The sequence below is a fragment of the Mytilus trossulus genome, chromosome 9 (genome assembly GCF_036588685.1).
Source record: "Mytilus trossulus isolate FHL-02 chromosome 9, PNRI_Mtr1.1.1.hap1, whole genome shotgun sequence".
Classification (NCBI taxonomy): Eukaryota; Metazoa; Mollusca; class Bivalvia; order Mytilida; family Mytilidae; genus Mytilus; species Mytilus trossulus.
In genome coordinates this window covers 18,683,114-18,698,837 of record NC_086381.1, presented here as the reverse complement: position 1 = coordinate 18,698,837, position 15,724 = coordinate 18,683,114, and the positions used below count along the sequence as shown (strand labels likewise).

Here is a 15,724-nt window from a genome sequence, read left to right as displayed (position 1 = left end):
TGGATCCATATGCATTGAGAGAATATATCAAATGGTATTTCATGCATTATTCTCCAAAAAATAATAGTGTTTTCTCTGTGTTTATCTTACTGGGTACAAGAAAGACACCTGAACACATCAACACAATGACACATCACCACATCAACACACATTCATTTAATTAGAAGGGACTAGGCTTGCCTGCGGGACTCAAGGGAACTAAATTGGATTACTAACTCTAAAAATTAAAAGAAAACTTGAACCTTACAGAAAATGCTTCTGAATCTAATCACTAAATAGATCATGTACGGTAGACAGATTCAACCGGCAAAACAAAAAAAAGTATTTTCATTTACCGTATATTGGGCATATCTATATAAAATTGTTTTATAAATAAAAGAGAGGCAAAAGATATATCAAATGGGACATGCATTTAAAGTCATATGTCAAAAACAGAATGACAACAGAAGGGGTAATTGTATCTTCTCACAAAGTATTCTTACTAGTTTTAAATGAATATTAAAACTTTTAACATAGCTTTTTACACTGGTTAACAGATTGAAATAAAGTGCATGAGATCTTCAGGTTGTTTAAAACACAGGGGCACAAACAATTGTTACATTTTCATTATTAATAGCATTGGAAACCATCATGCATAAAAAAATGAATGATTGTAAATATATATCCTATTTTGGAATTATTGCCCCTGAAATGTTGATAATACCTTTTGGGCATTTAATTGCCATTTTTACATATACTATAGGAGTAACTGAGGCTTAAAAGAGATATTGCAATAATGATCAGTATGACAAGATGTATTCCTTCTGAAAATTGGAGAAATATCCAAGTACATGTTCTGTAGTTATTGCCCCTGAAATATCATTTTCCCTCAACTTCTAGCAGTTAGTAGCTATTATGATGAAAATTGAATGAGCTAGGTGAAAAGTAAAAACAGCAAAAAGGATCAGCTTGTTAAAATGTATTATATATACCCTGAAATTGAAAAAAATCAACGTTTTAATACATTTTTAAATTTGTCTCTGAAATTTCCAATTTTTTGAAAGGTTTTGTCTGTTGTTGTGAAAACTGACATGATTAAAGAAGCTATAAAGCTGGAAATATTTTCCTTCCCTTTATAAAAATAGTTCATTATGTTATAAAAGAGCAATATAAACTATCATTACAATCAGCTGATAATTGCCAAATCAACTGAAAATTACACTATATATTATATTTCCATTACAAAAATGTAATTAGATGTTTTGTAAAATATTAGTGGCAACTCATATATGAAACTTTTTAATGCTATTTTCAAAATGAATTCAAACACACATACAATAATTGTTTTGAAAAAAAAATTTAATAGAGCTTGTAATTAAACAAAATTTATATTAATGGATATATGAATTGATTCTTTTTGTCAAAATGGACAAATGCCAACTTTCACTATTTATTAGGGATTCCCTAGTGGGACTGGTGTTGACGTGAATTTTAAAAAAAAAATTATGTAAACTAAATACAAAAACAAGTATTGAAGCTGTATTGAAAATTGACAAGTATGATTTAATGAAAATTTTAAAATTAATGCTCAATAAATATTTATTGCCCTGTTAGCATCAGTCTTATTCACACATACCTGTGCTAGTGGTACGCTTTTAGACCTGTTGTTTTCTTTCATTTAAGGAATGGACAAGTTACCTCCATGTAAAGTATGTGATGGAAGAAGTTCAGGTCTCCATTATGGGGTGATGACATGTGAATCATGTAAAGTAAGTGTGTATTACATGTATTTAAATGTGAATCATGTAAAGTAAGTGTGTATTACATGTATTTAAATGTGAATCATGTAAAGTAAGTGTGTATTACATGTATTTAAATGTGAATCATGTAAAGTAAGTGTGTATTACATGTATTTAAATGTGAATCATGTAAAGTAATTGTGTATTACATGTACAACTATTTAAATGCGTATAACATGTACATCTATTTAAATGTGTATAACATGTATTTAAATGTGTATTACATGTACATGTATTTAAATGTGTATAACAAGTATTTAAATGTGTATTACAGTTTTTAAATTTGTATTACATGTACATGTATTTAAATGTGTATTACATGTACATATATTTAAATGTGTATTTATTAAAAAATATACAATATATGTATATTGTCGGAAAATATAAAATTTATTTGTATGAGCTTTAGAAACAGGATGAAAAGTGAGGCTCTGCCGTGCTTTTCTCCTGTTTTAGCGAGTACAAATAGATTTTATATTTTCCGACAATGTACATATATTGTGTTTATCCTGAAATTGCTCCAAACACATGAAAATGTAGTTATTAAGCTAAATTATTGCCTCATAAACTGGCGTCGCACATCAGGGTATAGCTCTGACGTACGCCGGGCGTGGTAAAAATCAACTACGCTTTCAATACGCTAGAAATTTTGGATGCATCCAGCCTGTCAATCATATCTGTATTGTGTGCACAACAAGCTTTAAGTGTTAATTGGGCGTATGAGAAGCGTATCTAAGCTTTTATCGGGTGTTCAAGTATTGCATGTTGGCGTTTGTCTAATGTAGATGGAATGCAGGCTTCGAAGGGAAAAAGTCTCTTGAACGTATTTGAGACGCATCCTGGTTGTATATGGGAAGATAATATGTTCTTTTGTCGTGTGTAGGAGGTTTAATTGTTACAAACACATCCCCATACGTTTTAGTTAAAGTCGAACGAGCTTGAAGTGTATACAAAGTGTGTGTAGTGTACAGGTACCCACTTGGCAAATGCTTTAGCTGGATGAAAATATTTAGGCTGCATTAAAATTTCCTGGAGTTGTAGCGTTTGCCAAGCTAATACCTTTGCATTTCGATGTACTTCAAACTTATTCAACACGCTTTTAACAATTGCTTCCTGTTCCTCTGGCATGCATCTTACTTAAACGGACCTCGTCAATTTTTCTGTATGTCTGGTGCACATTGTTCTATACGTCAATGTGTGAAGCCAGCATAATAAGTGGACAAAACACCGTCTGGCATATTCAATTATAATCCTGGTACCTTTGATAACTATATTTTTCAAAGAAATTGACTTGTTTAAACGTGGACTGGGAAGAGGATCCATTATGAACTGGTTTGGAAACAGAAATATCCATATTACGGCTTGCTCACCATGGAAGTGGGGTAACAGGAGACGTTATTTGTACAAGTACAATTAAAGCAAAAAAATATTTGTATACGTGTTATTTGTACACTAGTTGGCCAATTGCAGGATAAAAGGAAAATATTTTGGTGTTACAACATGTGATCATACAAAAGATTCATACTTATGGCAAAAATTGAAATTTAGATTGATTGACGTTGCCTACCTACCCACCTTAAAAGAAGCCTACCTAACAAATTTATGATATAAATGGTTTCATATTTTAAAAGTTAAAAAAAATCCTGCTGTAACAACATTTTTCTTACATTGTAGGCCAAGTTAGAAAAAAAAACCTACAAGGCATGTTCAACAAGGATTTTTTTAAGGGTGGCCTGAATAGTCTGGTAAAAGAAGTACACAATGTTTTACTTATATAGTTCAGGTGGCTCTTAGGTTCTTTATAGTTGATGTAAAAATAATATTGTATGAGGCAAATATATTGGACACTGACAATTTGCCTAACCAAAAAAAGTCCTTAAAATGTGTTAGGTTATAAATGAAATACTGTGGATTCACTAATTATGATATTTACAGATTTTGATTTCAAACGAAAAAATGATTAAATTAATATTTTTCAGGGATTTTTTAGGAGAGCATTTATAAGAAAATCTCCATATGAATGTAAATTACACCAAGACTGTCATATTACAGAAAAGAGAGGAAAATGTTCTGGCTGTAGACTAAGGAAATGTTTAGAGGTTGGAATGTCTGTTGATGGTAAAACTTATTTACTTCTTTGTTATGTATTTTTAGCATATTTCAAAATGTTTGAAGTTGCTTAACCTAATTTCAATTTTTCATGTTGGAAAAAACTTTGCCCCTACGTAACAGAGGGGCATTGAGTTTTACCCTTGTCCGTCTGTACGTAGGTATGTCCTGTATGTCCCAAAGTTGGTTTCTGTTCTCTAATATTAGTTTGCCTCAACCAAATGTTACAAAAACCTTATTACCACATAATACAGATCAAGTTTGAATTTTGGTGATGTGACTTTATCTTTCTAGAGTTATGTCCTTTACAAATGGAAAAAAAATGCTGATTTTTTTGTTTTTGTTCTTTTTTTTTAGTTTCCCTCAACAAAATTTTATGAAACTAATAAACAATGCTTATTATCACAAAATACAGACTAAATTGGAATTTTGATAATACTGTTCTAGAGTTATGCCCCTTTATAAGTGGAACAATTTCTGACTATTTCATTTCTGCTCTCTTACTTTAGTTTCTCCCAACCAAGTGTTATGAAACTTATACACAATGCTTATTACCACAAAATACAGATCTAGTTTGAAATTTGGGGAGGTTACTTTTACTGTTTTAGAGTTATGCCCCTTTATAAATAGAAAAATTGATGAGTTATTCGTTTCTGTTCCCTTACTTTAATAGTTAGACTAAAACCAAATATTATAAAACTTATAAACAATGCTTATTACTACAAAATTCATATCAAGTACACATTTGAATAGCTTCACTTTTACTGTTCTTCAGTTATGACCCTTTATAACTTTATATGATATGCAAGTGGGGCATCATCTGTGTTCAGTGGACACCCTTCCTACTTGTTTTTTTTTTTAACTTTTAATAGTATTTAACTAAATGTGATCTTTTGTAATTGTTTATCCTGTAAAAACTGTCCAATTGTCATCAGATATCGAGTACTCAAGCTTCAAGAAATATTGTTCCATTGAAATATTTCATAAAAGAGAGGCCAAAGACAGACAGACAGACAGACAGACAGACAGACAGACAGACAGACAGACAGACAGACAGACAGACAGACAGACAGACAGACAGACAGACAGACAGACAGACAGACAGACAGACAGACAGACAGACAGACAGACAGACAGACAGACAGACAGACAGACAGACAGACAGACAGACAGACAGACAGACAGACAGACAGACAGACAGACAGACAGACAGACAGACAGACAGACAGACAGACAGACAGACAGACAGACAGACAGACAGACAGACAGACAGACAGACAGACAGACAGACAGACAGACAGACAGACAGACAGACAGACAGACAGACAGACAGACAGACAGACAGACAAGGCAGACAAGACAGACAGACAGACTAAGCAACACAAATCCCACCTAAAACTAGGGGTTATCTCAGATCTCCCAGAAGGGTAAGCACATCCTGCTACACATGTGGCACCTGTCATGTAGCTTATGTAAGTACACACCTGGTAATAAGTCTTATTTGGTAGGACACATTTGTGAAAAGGGAACAGGATTATTGTTACGACATAAGGAACATATCCACTATCATCTTTGAAAAAGATATTCCATATTTTTTGAAAAAATTACGAAGGAATGGATTTAACTTCATAATGTGTAACTCTTGGTTTAATAGCTTTCCCTTGTGAGCAATAACTCTCTTTCAAGGAACTCATGATAGGAAAAACAAGCTGGAAATATTGTATCAATTGGGAGATAAATACTTTGTATGCAGGCACTGCAGGAATGTTGCTACATAGAAATGAAAAGTTCACAATTGGGAAGCAGAAATCATCTCTTTTGTCTGAAAGTTTTGTTTACCACAGACACTCATTGTCAATTTCTAGACCTAAGTCATGAATCATTATATGGTTGTTAGAGTGTTGCAAACATTAATCTCCTTATTGTATTCATTGAAAAAAGTCAGAAAAATAGCCTGTCTGTCCATTTTCTGTCTGTTTGGAGTTGTACAACAACAAGACCTGTCAATTTAATTTCTATTTTAGAAAAAAAAAATCTAATTTCAGCTATCCAGATGGGGAGAGTCACAATAAGTGATAAAGCAGACAGACTGATTGAATACAAAGATAGACAAGAAGAAAAAATAAAACAAACAAACCATGAAACAAACCAGATAGGAGGCAATGAACTGCTTCAACATGGTTCTAGTAAAGATATACTGCCAGATAAAACAACCAGAGATCTTATCACAATGCAGCCAAAATTGGATGATCAGACTCATATGCCACACCTCAATTTTGAAAATCCAGAAACTCTTCTCATACTTGGTGATGGTAAAGCACAGAACATAACTGCCTTTCCAATACAACTAAACAGAAGTGAATGTGGAACAACACTTCAAAAGATAAAACATCCAATGGAAGATACAAATCTTGTGTTTGGTGCTGAAAATTCAGCTTTCATAGATAGCAGTTCAAATCATTTCTGTTACCAGGGTCATGAACCTTCATTGCCCTGTGAGAGGGGTCAAGTTTATTCATCTAGCACTTCACATAATTCATGTTTCCAGGGTCATGAACCTTCATTGCCTTGTGAGAGGGGTCAAGTTCATTCATCTAGCAGTTCACATAATTCATGTTTCCAGGGTCATGAACCTTCATTGTCTTGTGAGAGGCGTCAAGTTCATTCTTCTAGCAGTTCACATAATTCATGTTTCCAGGGTCATGAACCTTCATTGCCTTGTGAGAGGGGTCAAGTTCATTCATCTAGCAGTTCACATAATTCATGTTCTAAGGGTTACAAACCTTCATTGCCTTGTGAGAGGGGTCAAGTTCATTCTTCTAGCAGTTCACATAATTCATGTTTCCAGGGCCGTGAACCTACATTGCCTTGTGAGAGGGTTAAAGTTCACTCTTCTAGCCATTCAGATCAGTCCTGTTTCCAGGGTCATGAACCTTCATTGCTTTGTGAGAGGGGTCTTGTTCAATCTAGCAATTCACATAGTTCATGTTTCCAAGGTCATGAATCTTCATTGCCTTGTGAGAGGGGTCAAGATCATTCTTCTGAAACAACAAATCATCATGATCATAGTCATTCTTGTAAAAACTCATTATACTCCTCTGAAGGTGATGAAAGCGAAATGATCCAACATGTTAAAAAATATGTAAATAATCATAATGGTGATGTTGAGTCTATGAACAAGGAATGGTTGGATGTTGGTGGAGAAGACTGTGGGGATGATTGTATATTTAAAAATCTTGAACATCGTCTGACACAGGAAGTAGAATTAGGTGAGGATACATGTAATGACATTGATGGTATTGTATCATCATTGACTCATGCCATGGACTGTATCCAGGTCTTCAGTGTAAAATACTCACCAGAAGAAGTGAAACAAAAATTGAAAGAAGGATCAGTAAGTAGTTAAGTTATTACTATAAATCAACTTAATTTTGGCAAAGACTTTATTTCCCAATTACCCTTCACTGCCCCTTTTGTGGCAATTTAATTTCGCGATTTTCAAATTTGTTTTATGTAGTTAAATAAGGGATGACATCAAAAATAGTTTTCAAACTATTTGAATTAAGTTTTTTATCCTACTTTAAACTTTTGATGTTGTCCCTAAGGAAAGATAAATGTACTACATATAAGCTACGATTTATATTTGCGTTATTTTTTACTCCAGAAATTCTCAAAAATATATCTCTTGCCAAAATTAGTTAGTTTACAGTATTCCTTTTTAAATGATTCAAATCAATTAATACATACTGTATCAAATATTTTATATATTTTTTTGACAAAATGTACACCTATATCTATCAAAATCTCATAAGTTACGGATACTCATGATTTTATAAGCAACTTTTATCATATTTCATCTTGATTTCTTAATATTGTCACATATGATCAAGCTTGTAATAGTATTTCAGAAGTTCATTTGCTAGTGACCACTCATTACATAGTATGTGCCCTATGATAATTCATTCATATAACATTTTGTTTCATTCATCACTCATTTAAATTTTTGTCATATATTTAAAGAGACTCTCTCCTATTGATACCTGTTTGACTTGGAAACTTTAATTAGCCAGTCTGTGAGTTAAAACTTAAGCACATTCAGCACATGGTGAATGTGCTTAAGTTTTAACTCACAGACTGGCTAATTAAAGTGAGAAATCAAAATGCAATTTAGGAATGACTGAAATAATTTTTTCTCTCTATGAAGAAATAACATTTCTAATATTGAATATTTTAACACAGAGGAAATGGAGACATAAGGCAGCATAGCGGGTTATTTTAAAGTGTGCACCACATTTTTTATGCTATTCCAATTTAAACAAGAGTAAATCATGAAAAACATTGACGATGTCAGTCACATGGATAAATTATGTCTATGAGCTGATAATCAAAACACTGTCAGCCAATGCTGAAGATGCGTCACATCCAAAATTAAATGATGACTTAAAAACAAGATATTGTTCAACTCAACTTTTTCAGGAAAACATATACAGTGTATGTTCCATTCACTCCTGTCAAAAAACATGTATGTTCAATTCACTCATGACAGGGGGGGAAATGTTCCTTTCAACCTGAGAAAGCATGTATGTTCTATTAACCCTTGTCAAAAAAACATATATGTTCAATTCACTAATGGCAGGAAAATATGCATGTTTCATTCAAGACAGGAAAGTGTGTATGTTCCATTACTTGTTTTATATTAGCATTTTTGCATTTTTTTAAATCTTGCTGTCAAACTAATGGATAAAAAATTGATTTTATACCAACATTTTTACAATCATTAATTGCTACATATGTTCAGGGACGTATATAGAGTCCTATATAAGTCCTTGATATGTTTTAAATTTCACAAGTCTAACAAAATGGTTATTAATGTTATGTTTTAACCATATGTATTCTCAATTATAGGAAGCTTACAAAGTGAAACAGGAAGTTTTTGGTGAAATGAGGAATTTACCTGACACAGAATATTATAACTTATATAAAACAACAGGAATTGATGCTGATGGCAGAATGAAACAAATGGATGACCACTTCCGCTGGTATGAGGTCATAGTTCACCAATACATTGACTTTGCTAAACGCATTCCAGGATTCTCATCATTATTAACCTGTGATCAAGCAGCCTTGTTAAAAGGTATGCAATATTGTATTTACTATAGTCCCTGATAAATATAAATGTAATACAGTTAAAACAATTAAACACCTCTGTTAATTGTGAACTAAATCTGGGAATAAGTCAACCTAGTTGAAGTATTTAAACAGAGAATTATTTAGATTAAGAGTTTATTAAGAATTCTAGAAAATGGAAAGGTTTAGATCATGGGTTGTTACTCAAGCATAGTCATTAGTTTTCTTCTGAAAAAAAGGCTTTTCATTGGCCAAAAACTTTTTTGTGACCATGTTTGTGTGGTTACATCCCTGTGATCGGTGTCTTCTGGCTATTCCTACATTTTGTATTTTACTATTCTGGCTATTCCTACATGGGCAGCACTCCTTTTGCGCCAATTACGGTTTTTCAGGGGTATCATTTGCGCCAATATTTTTTTTCTCAAATGTATCAATTGCGCCAGTTTTCGGAACTCATTTGCGCCAATTTACCTGAACACATATTGATCGTACTTATTTAAGATTAATATATATTTAGTCTCATTTTTGTCTTATAAATTTTTATTCATTCAATAATTGTTACTGTTGTTGGTGGAAGGTGGGTATAAATAATAGGATTACCATTAAACTAAAGGTATGTATATAAACAAATAGGTAAACGCTAATTATAAAAAAGTGTTCAGTGACAAATATAAAAGATGATTTTGCTGATTGAACATTTACGTGTTGTCTGAAGTATTTCCAGCAATTGTATACAATACATGGAACGAGGAATGGACATTATATTCCACTTTTATATTACATTTTGCCTTCCAAATCAGGAGACTGTTATTGAAAAATGTTTTCTCTGCTTAAGGAATGTTGTGAAAGATTTAATCTTCAAATGAATTTTACATCTATGCATATAGATTTTGAGGAGAGAATGCACGTTGTCGTTAATGAGTTTTCCCAGGAATTATCATCAAGGCATATAGTTTTCACCTTGGCCAGACATAGGGTCGGAAAATACAAAATCTTGGACTAGCAAAAGAGTATAAAAAGTTGGCAGTGATGTTAGCAAGTAGTTACACCATATTTTTTATTAGCTTTTCTGAACCCAGATGAAGTAGGTGATTGCTTTGCTGAAGATTTAATGCAGGATATAAAAGACAAGAACATAGAAGTCATTTTTCTTTAAATTGGCGCAATCGTATATTTTATTTTTGGCGCAAATGATACCATGTAGTTTTTAAAACAAGTGGCGCAAACGTAGCATTAGAGAAAAAAAGTTGTGGCGCAAAAGGACGCATTTTTGGCGCAAATGGATCTCTCCCCCTACATGGGGGATTAGTGGAAGAACAATACATGTTTTTATTGCAAAATATGTTGTTTTAGTCATTTGTGTCTAATTTGGTCAAAGGTAAATTTACCTGTGGAAATTAAATAAAAATCATTATTTGTATGTAAAAATTAGACTTTCTTGTTTGAAAACATGCATAAAGTAATAATTTTAAGTATTTTAATATCACATATTTCTAAAAAAAAACTAATTGAAAGAAAAAGTAGTAAAAGCATTGGAAAAATAAAAATAAAATGAAAGAAAAAGTAGTAAATTTAAAGCATGGTAAAGTCTGGAAGGTTTGAAAAAAAAGTATTTAAAACGAAAATTAATAGTTACCCACACTTTCAACTTCAGCCTCAAATATAAATAAGGAGATGTGTATGATTGCCAATGAGACAACTGTCCACAAGAGACCAAAATGACACAGTCATTTACATCTATAGGCCACCGTACGGCCTTCAACAATGAGCAAAGCCCATACCGCCTAGTCAGCTATAAACGCCCCTGTTATGACAATGTAAAACAATTCAAACGAGAAAACTAACGGCCTTATTTACATATAAAAAATGAACGACAAACAAATATGTAACACATACACAAACAACAACCACGGAATTTCAGGCTCCTGACTTGGGACAGGCACAAAGAAATTATTAATTTCATTATTTTAACAAATTATGATTTTTAAAAATGAATATTAAATCAATAGTACCTAATTATCATAGATAATAATAGAAAATAAGGTTACAGAATGATGAGCTTAGTACTCCAGTCGAGTATGGAGATGCTGCTTCTCATCTCCTGCACATCTCCTGCCCATTGATTAAGACTTTGTATTCTCTTATATGTTGTATTACTATGTGAGTGTTATGAATGAATTCAAATATAAATTTAGTATACGTTGGTGCTTTTTTTAGTGTAACTCAACATTTAGTGCTTTGATTTAAAGAATGATTTATCATTGATATTTCAAATGATATTATTTACTTGTAAATATTATTGTAAATAATTGGAATTACTTGTGCATGCACTTATAGCTATAAATTTATATTATGCATTTGCAAATTATTTACATAAACTGTGCTTTGAAATTATCAAATAAAATAAAAGATTGTAATATAAATTATTCTTTTTCTTTATTTTCTACAAGAATTACCTGCATTTACCTTGATTCATTAGATCTCATTAGTTTAATGTTGTTACAACATAATCCTTAATAATCCCATTGTTTACAAAAAATTCTGGGAACTCCTACATAAAATTTTACTATTTTACCTATAAAATTCAAAATGTAGGAATAGCCAGAATGAACCCCTGTGATCATGTATGTATGGTCAGAACACTGTTTTCAGAGATTGTAATTTTTTCTCATTTTCTCTTTTTTTTTTGGTCATAAAGAAGACTGTATAAGCAAACTAACAGTTTAACAAACTTGTTAATTAGAACTTGCATATTAACATTTTATTATATCATTTTTTTAATATTTTCAGAAAATTTGAAAGCTGTATTTTTTTGTCAAAAGTAGCAATGATATATGCACAAAAATTGTGTCTAGTTTAAAGATTTTTTTTTATTTCCTCAGAAATTGTCTTTCTTCTGAGCGGTTGACCTTTACTATGACTACTAAGATAGTGATGTAGAGTAATATGTATTTGTTATGAAAACACTCAATCTTTATACAGGAATTTGCAAAAAAAAATACTTTTATTTAATTCATACATTTTGTATGACCCGGCCATATTCTTTTTGGTCCTTTACAGATTACAGACCATATAATTAGGTATCTTAGAGCAACAATTTGTCAAAACTTATTAAGAGGTCCGAGAACACAATTAATTCTTAGTGCATTTCTTTTAGAACATAAATGAAAATTAAAAAAATCCCACCTGCGCTTTCTCAAAGAAACTTTTACAGTGTGTTGTACTACTTTTGGGACAAATTATATCAAAATTATAGAAAACTTCATCGCCTCTAACTCAAAATATGGACAATTTTATGTTTAGGGCGTCTTGAAATCCTTTGACAGCTTCCGAAGTGCTCATTTTCAACCTTTTTCAGCTGGACCAAATCACTACTTTCCTTTAAAATTCTGGACCCAAATATTTTTACAGTGTAGTTTTATCCCCCTACTTGCAATTTGAGGCATTAAACTTGGAAAAATAAATTTGGAAGTGGTATAAAAATTAATGGCAAGTAACCCACTGTCAACACTAGGGACTATATTTGTGAACAACGAAAATCAAGGGACGACAATGGTGGTCTCGGACCAAGAGGGCTGTAATAGCAGAGTATGTGCCCAGAAGAGAGGGTTATAAATAGGCCAGTTCACAATTGTCGAAGGATTTTGAAAATAGCTTACAGTCATTCCTTATTTACCTATTTGTGTAAAACACAACGAAAAATGAGCTTCAAACACTTATTGTGACATAAAAGTTTAAAACATGATGCACAAAAATAACACTTTACTATGTATTATGAAAATGAATATATCCATGACATTCCAGTTGTCTTTCTTTTTCAGCTAAAAGGTCAGAATGCTTCTTCTTCATCATACACGAAGCTTGTGATCCAGATACAGAAACAGTTATGTTGTTTTCTGGTCAAACATATAACATCAAAGAAATAATTGGTTGGATGCCTGAGGAATTACTTAAAGTTTGGACAGAGTTTTGTAAAGGAATACAGAATCTAAATCTTACAAAGAAAGAACAAGCTCTTATTTTGGCTCTGTTAATTACAACTCCAAGTATGTATAGAATTATGTGAAATAAATACTGTGGATTTACTATTCTTTATTGGATACCAATTTTTGTGGGTTTCATGGGTATAAGTGAACCATGAAAATAAATGTTCAATGAATTACAAATTTTATTTAGACTTTGAATGCACAGATTGGCAAAACCGCGAAATCAAATACTGCGAATTCATTATAATTCGTTACAAACCAATTTCAAGGATTTCATGCAAATTTGTTGTATGGTAAACTAGACTTTTGGAAAACCATAAAATCCAATATCTGCAGAAATAGAAGTTTTTCTCAATCCACGAAAATTGGTACTCAAGAAAAAAAATTGAATCCACAGTATCAACGAAAATCCAAGTCTTCCTCATCATGAAAATAGATACTGTAAATTCAAAAATTAATGCGAGATTTTTATTATTGCAAAAAATCTGACAGAGTTGTAAAGGCAATAATTTAAACTTGCATTTTGAAATATTTTGTATGAACTAAACAGGATTTAATCCTCACAAAATTGTAAAAATCAAAATCTCATTTAAGTCAAAAATGACAATATCGCTATAATAAATCCACGCAATAATTTCTGAATTTACAGTACCCACAAAAAATTAAATGAATCCACACTGATTGAGAACCTTTTCATGGCAGCCATAGATTTGTCTTCGTTTATTCATGGGTTATAACAAAACAATTTACCAAAAACAAATAAATCAGACATGAACTAATGAATACCACTTAATATAACTACAGTCTCCTGACTTAGCACAGACAGCAAGCTACCAGCATGCTCTAAGAATTTCAATCATTTTTACAATGAGATGATGATGATACAATTAGTCCGCATTGTAGGTCCTACAGTGAATTCATCATTATTCATTGGATACCAATTTTCGTGGGTACAGGTGAACCATGAATTTAGATGTTTAACAAAATTACAACTGCTAAAGGCTTTGTATGAAAATATAGGCAAAACCACAAAATCAAATATCCACAAACATTTTTTCTTAAAGATTTTCTAAATCCACGAAAATTGATACCAACAAAAATAAATGAATCCACAGTTTATAAAATCATTTTTTCTGGTATGTCCATCTTGAAATATTGATTTGGTCCATAAGCATCTACTAAATTTTAATATGCATACAAAAGAGTGTGGACTTAATCACAGTTCAAGTTGTAATAAAATGTATTTATAATGAGATAATTTACATTGAATGAAATTATCAAGTTTTATCAAGTTTTATCAAATAAAATAATTGTCACTGCATATTTAATTTGTTGAGTATAATTGATTTTTTTATTTTTTTAAATTTTTAATTTTAGGTGACAAATACTCTTTAAAAGAACCAGAAAAGGTTGAGGAGCTTCGTAATAAATTAGAACTTAGCATTGATCATGTGGTTCAAGGCACAGAGAGAACTTCAGCTGCCTTATGGATTCAGATGACTAGAAACTTGATTTCATCATTACAAAGTATGAAAGACATCGAAGAAAAAGAGCATAATTCTGTCTGTCAGATGCCAAGTATTGTGAACTTTTTACTAAGCGAATGATCTCATAAGTTGATAAATAATTTCTGTTTCATATGAAAATACCTCATTTAATGATATATGTTCAGTAAGAATAAAGGCCATAGAAGATATTAACATTGCCAATTAAAAGTAGGAAATATTAATAGAAAATATGTATTAGATTTAAAGATTTTTATATTCCATGCTTTTTAAAATTGACATTGTACAGATGGGTGAGGGGGAGGTCGGAGGGGTCAAAATCCGGAAATCCTTGCTTAAAATACATGAAATCCAGAGAAGAAATTAAAATTCCAACATCCCTCAATTCAAAAAAAGAATTCCAGGCTCCGGAAAGGATCAATCCTGAAATCAATCCTGAAATCACGAGCTTTAAATCACCTAATCCTGACGTCCCAAAACAATTTCTGCCACCCCTCATGGGTATGTCCCACTATTTATATGTCCAATGTTTCTCCTTTTGTCAAATTTCTGTATCCACCTCTGCTCCAGAACTGACTAACCTACTTGTATGCCACTTTTTCAGAATCTGAGTAACATGATGTACTTTTGCACCTCTTATTTAATATTTTAATGAATGAATTTTGGGTTTGATTAAACATGACAATGACTTAATAAAGATTTATTCATATCTGCATACTGCAGATTAAATTAGTTTTTCACTTTCCTTAACCCCTTGTTACAATTTATTGAAAGTTTCTCAGAATACTAACCATATACACATTTGTTATAGCATTATGCACATCATATAATGTTTGCACTCTTTCTGACATTAGATTCTTAATATTTTATATTCATGGAAGAGTGCTTAATGTGGGAATCAGATGTATTTTGTTTAAACTTTGTTTTGACTTTACTTCATTGTATTTTGTAACCACTCAAATAGATATGGTGTTAAATGTAGAATGTTTTTGAAGCTTAAAAGGAAAATGCATTTATATATATTTTATGGCTTCAATGTCAGTGATCAAAACTAACTGCCGCAAAAAGTTTATTTTTGGGTAACTTTCAAATATTTAACTTGTTATGTCATGATATTTTTGCACAACACAGACCATTTATATATTTATACAAATAGGTTATGTTTGCTTCTGTCTATGTACATTTGTACTGTAAAATTGTTCTTTGATTGCTTATACTT

The 15,724-nt window shown here is 31.7% G+C and overlaps 1 protein-coding gene across 1 annotated transcript; it reads left to right on the top strand.

The window, feature by feature from the left end:
• Positions 1 to 3,149: 3,149 nt before the first annotated feature.
• LOC134684357 (nuclear receptor subfamily 1 group D member 2-like) lies at positions 3,150 to 14,932 on the top strand. The gene is made up of 6 exons (XM_063543644.1): positions 3,150 to 3,155; positions 3,758 to 3,896; positions 5,933 to 7,281; positions 8,793 to 9,021; positions 12,836 to 13,060; positions 14,378 to 14,932. The coding sequence occupies exons 1-6, from the start codon at positions 3,150 to 3,152 to the stop codon at positions 14,605 to 14,607; spliced, it is 2,178 nt and encodes a 725-aa protein (XP_063399714.1). The 3' UTR covers positions 14,608 to 14,932.
• The last annotated feature ends 792 nt before the right edge of the window (positions 14,933 to 15,724 follow it).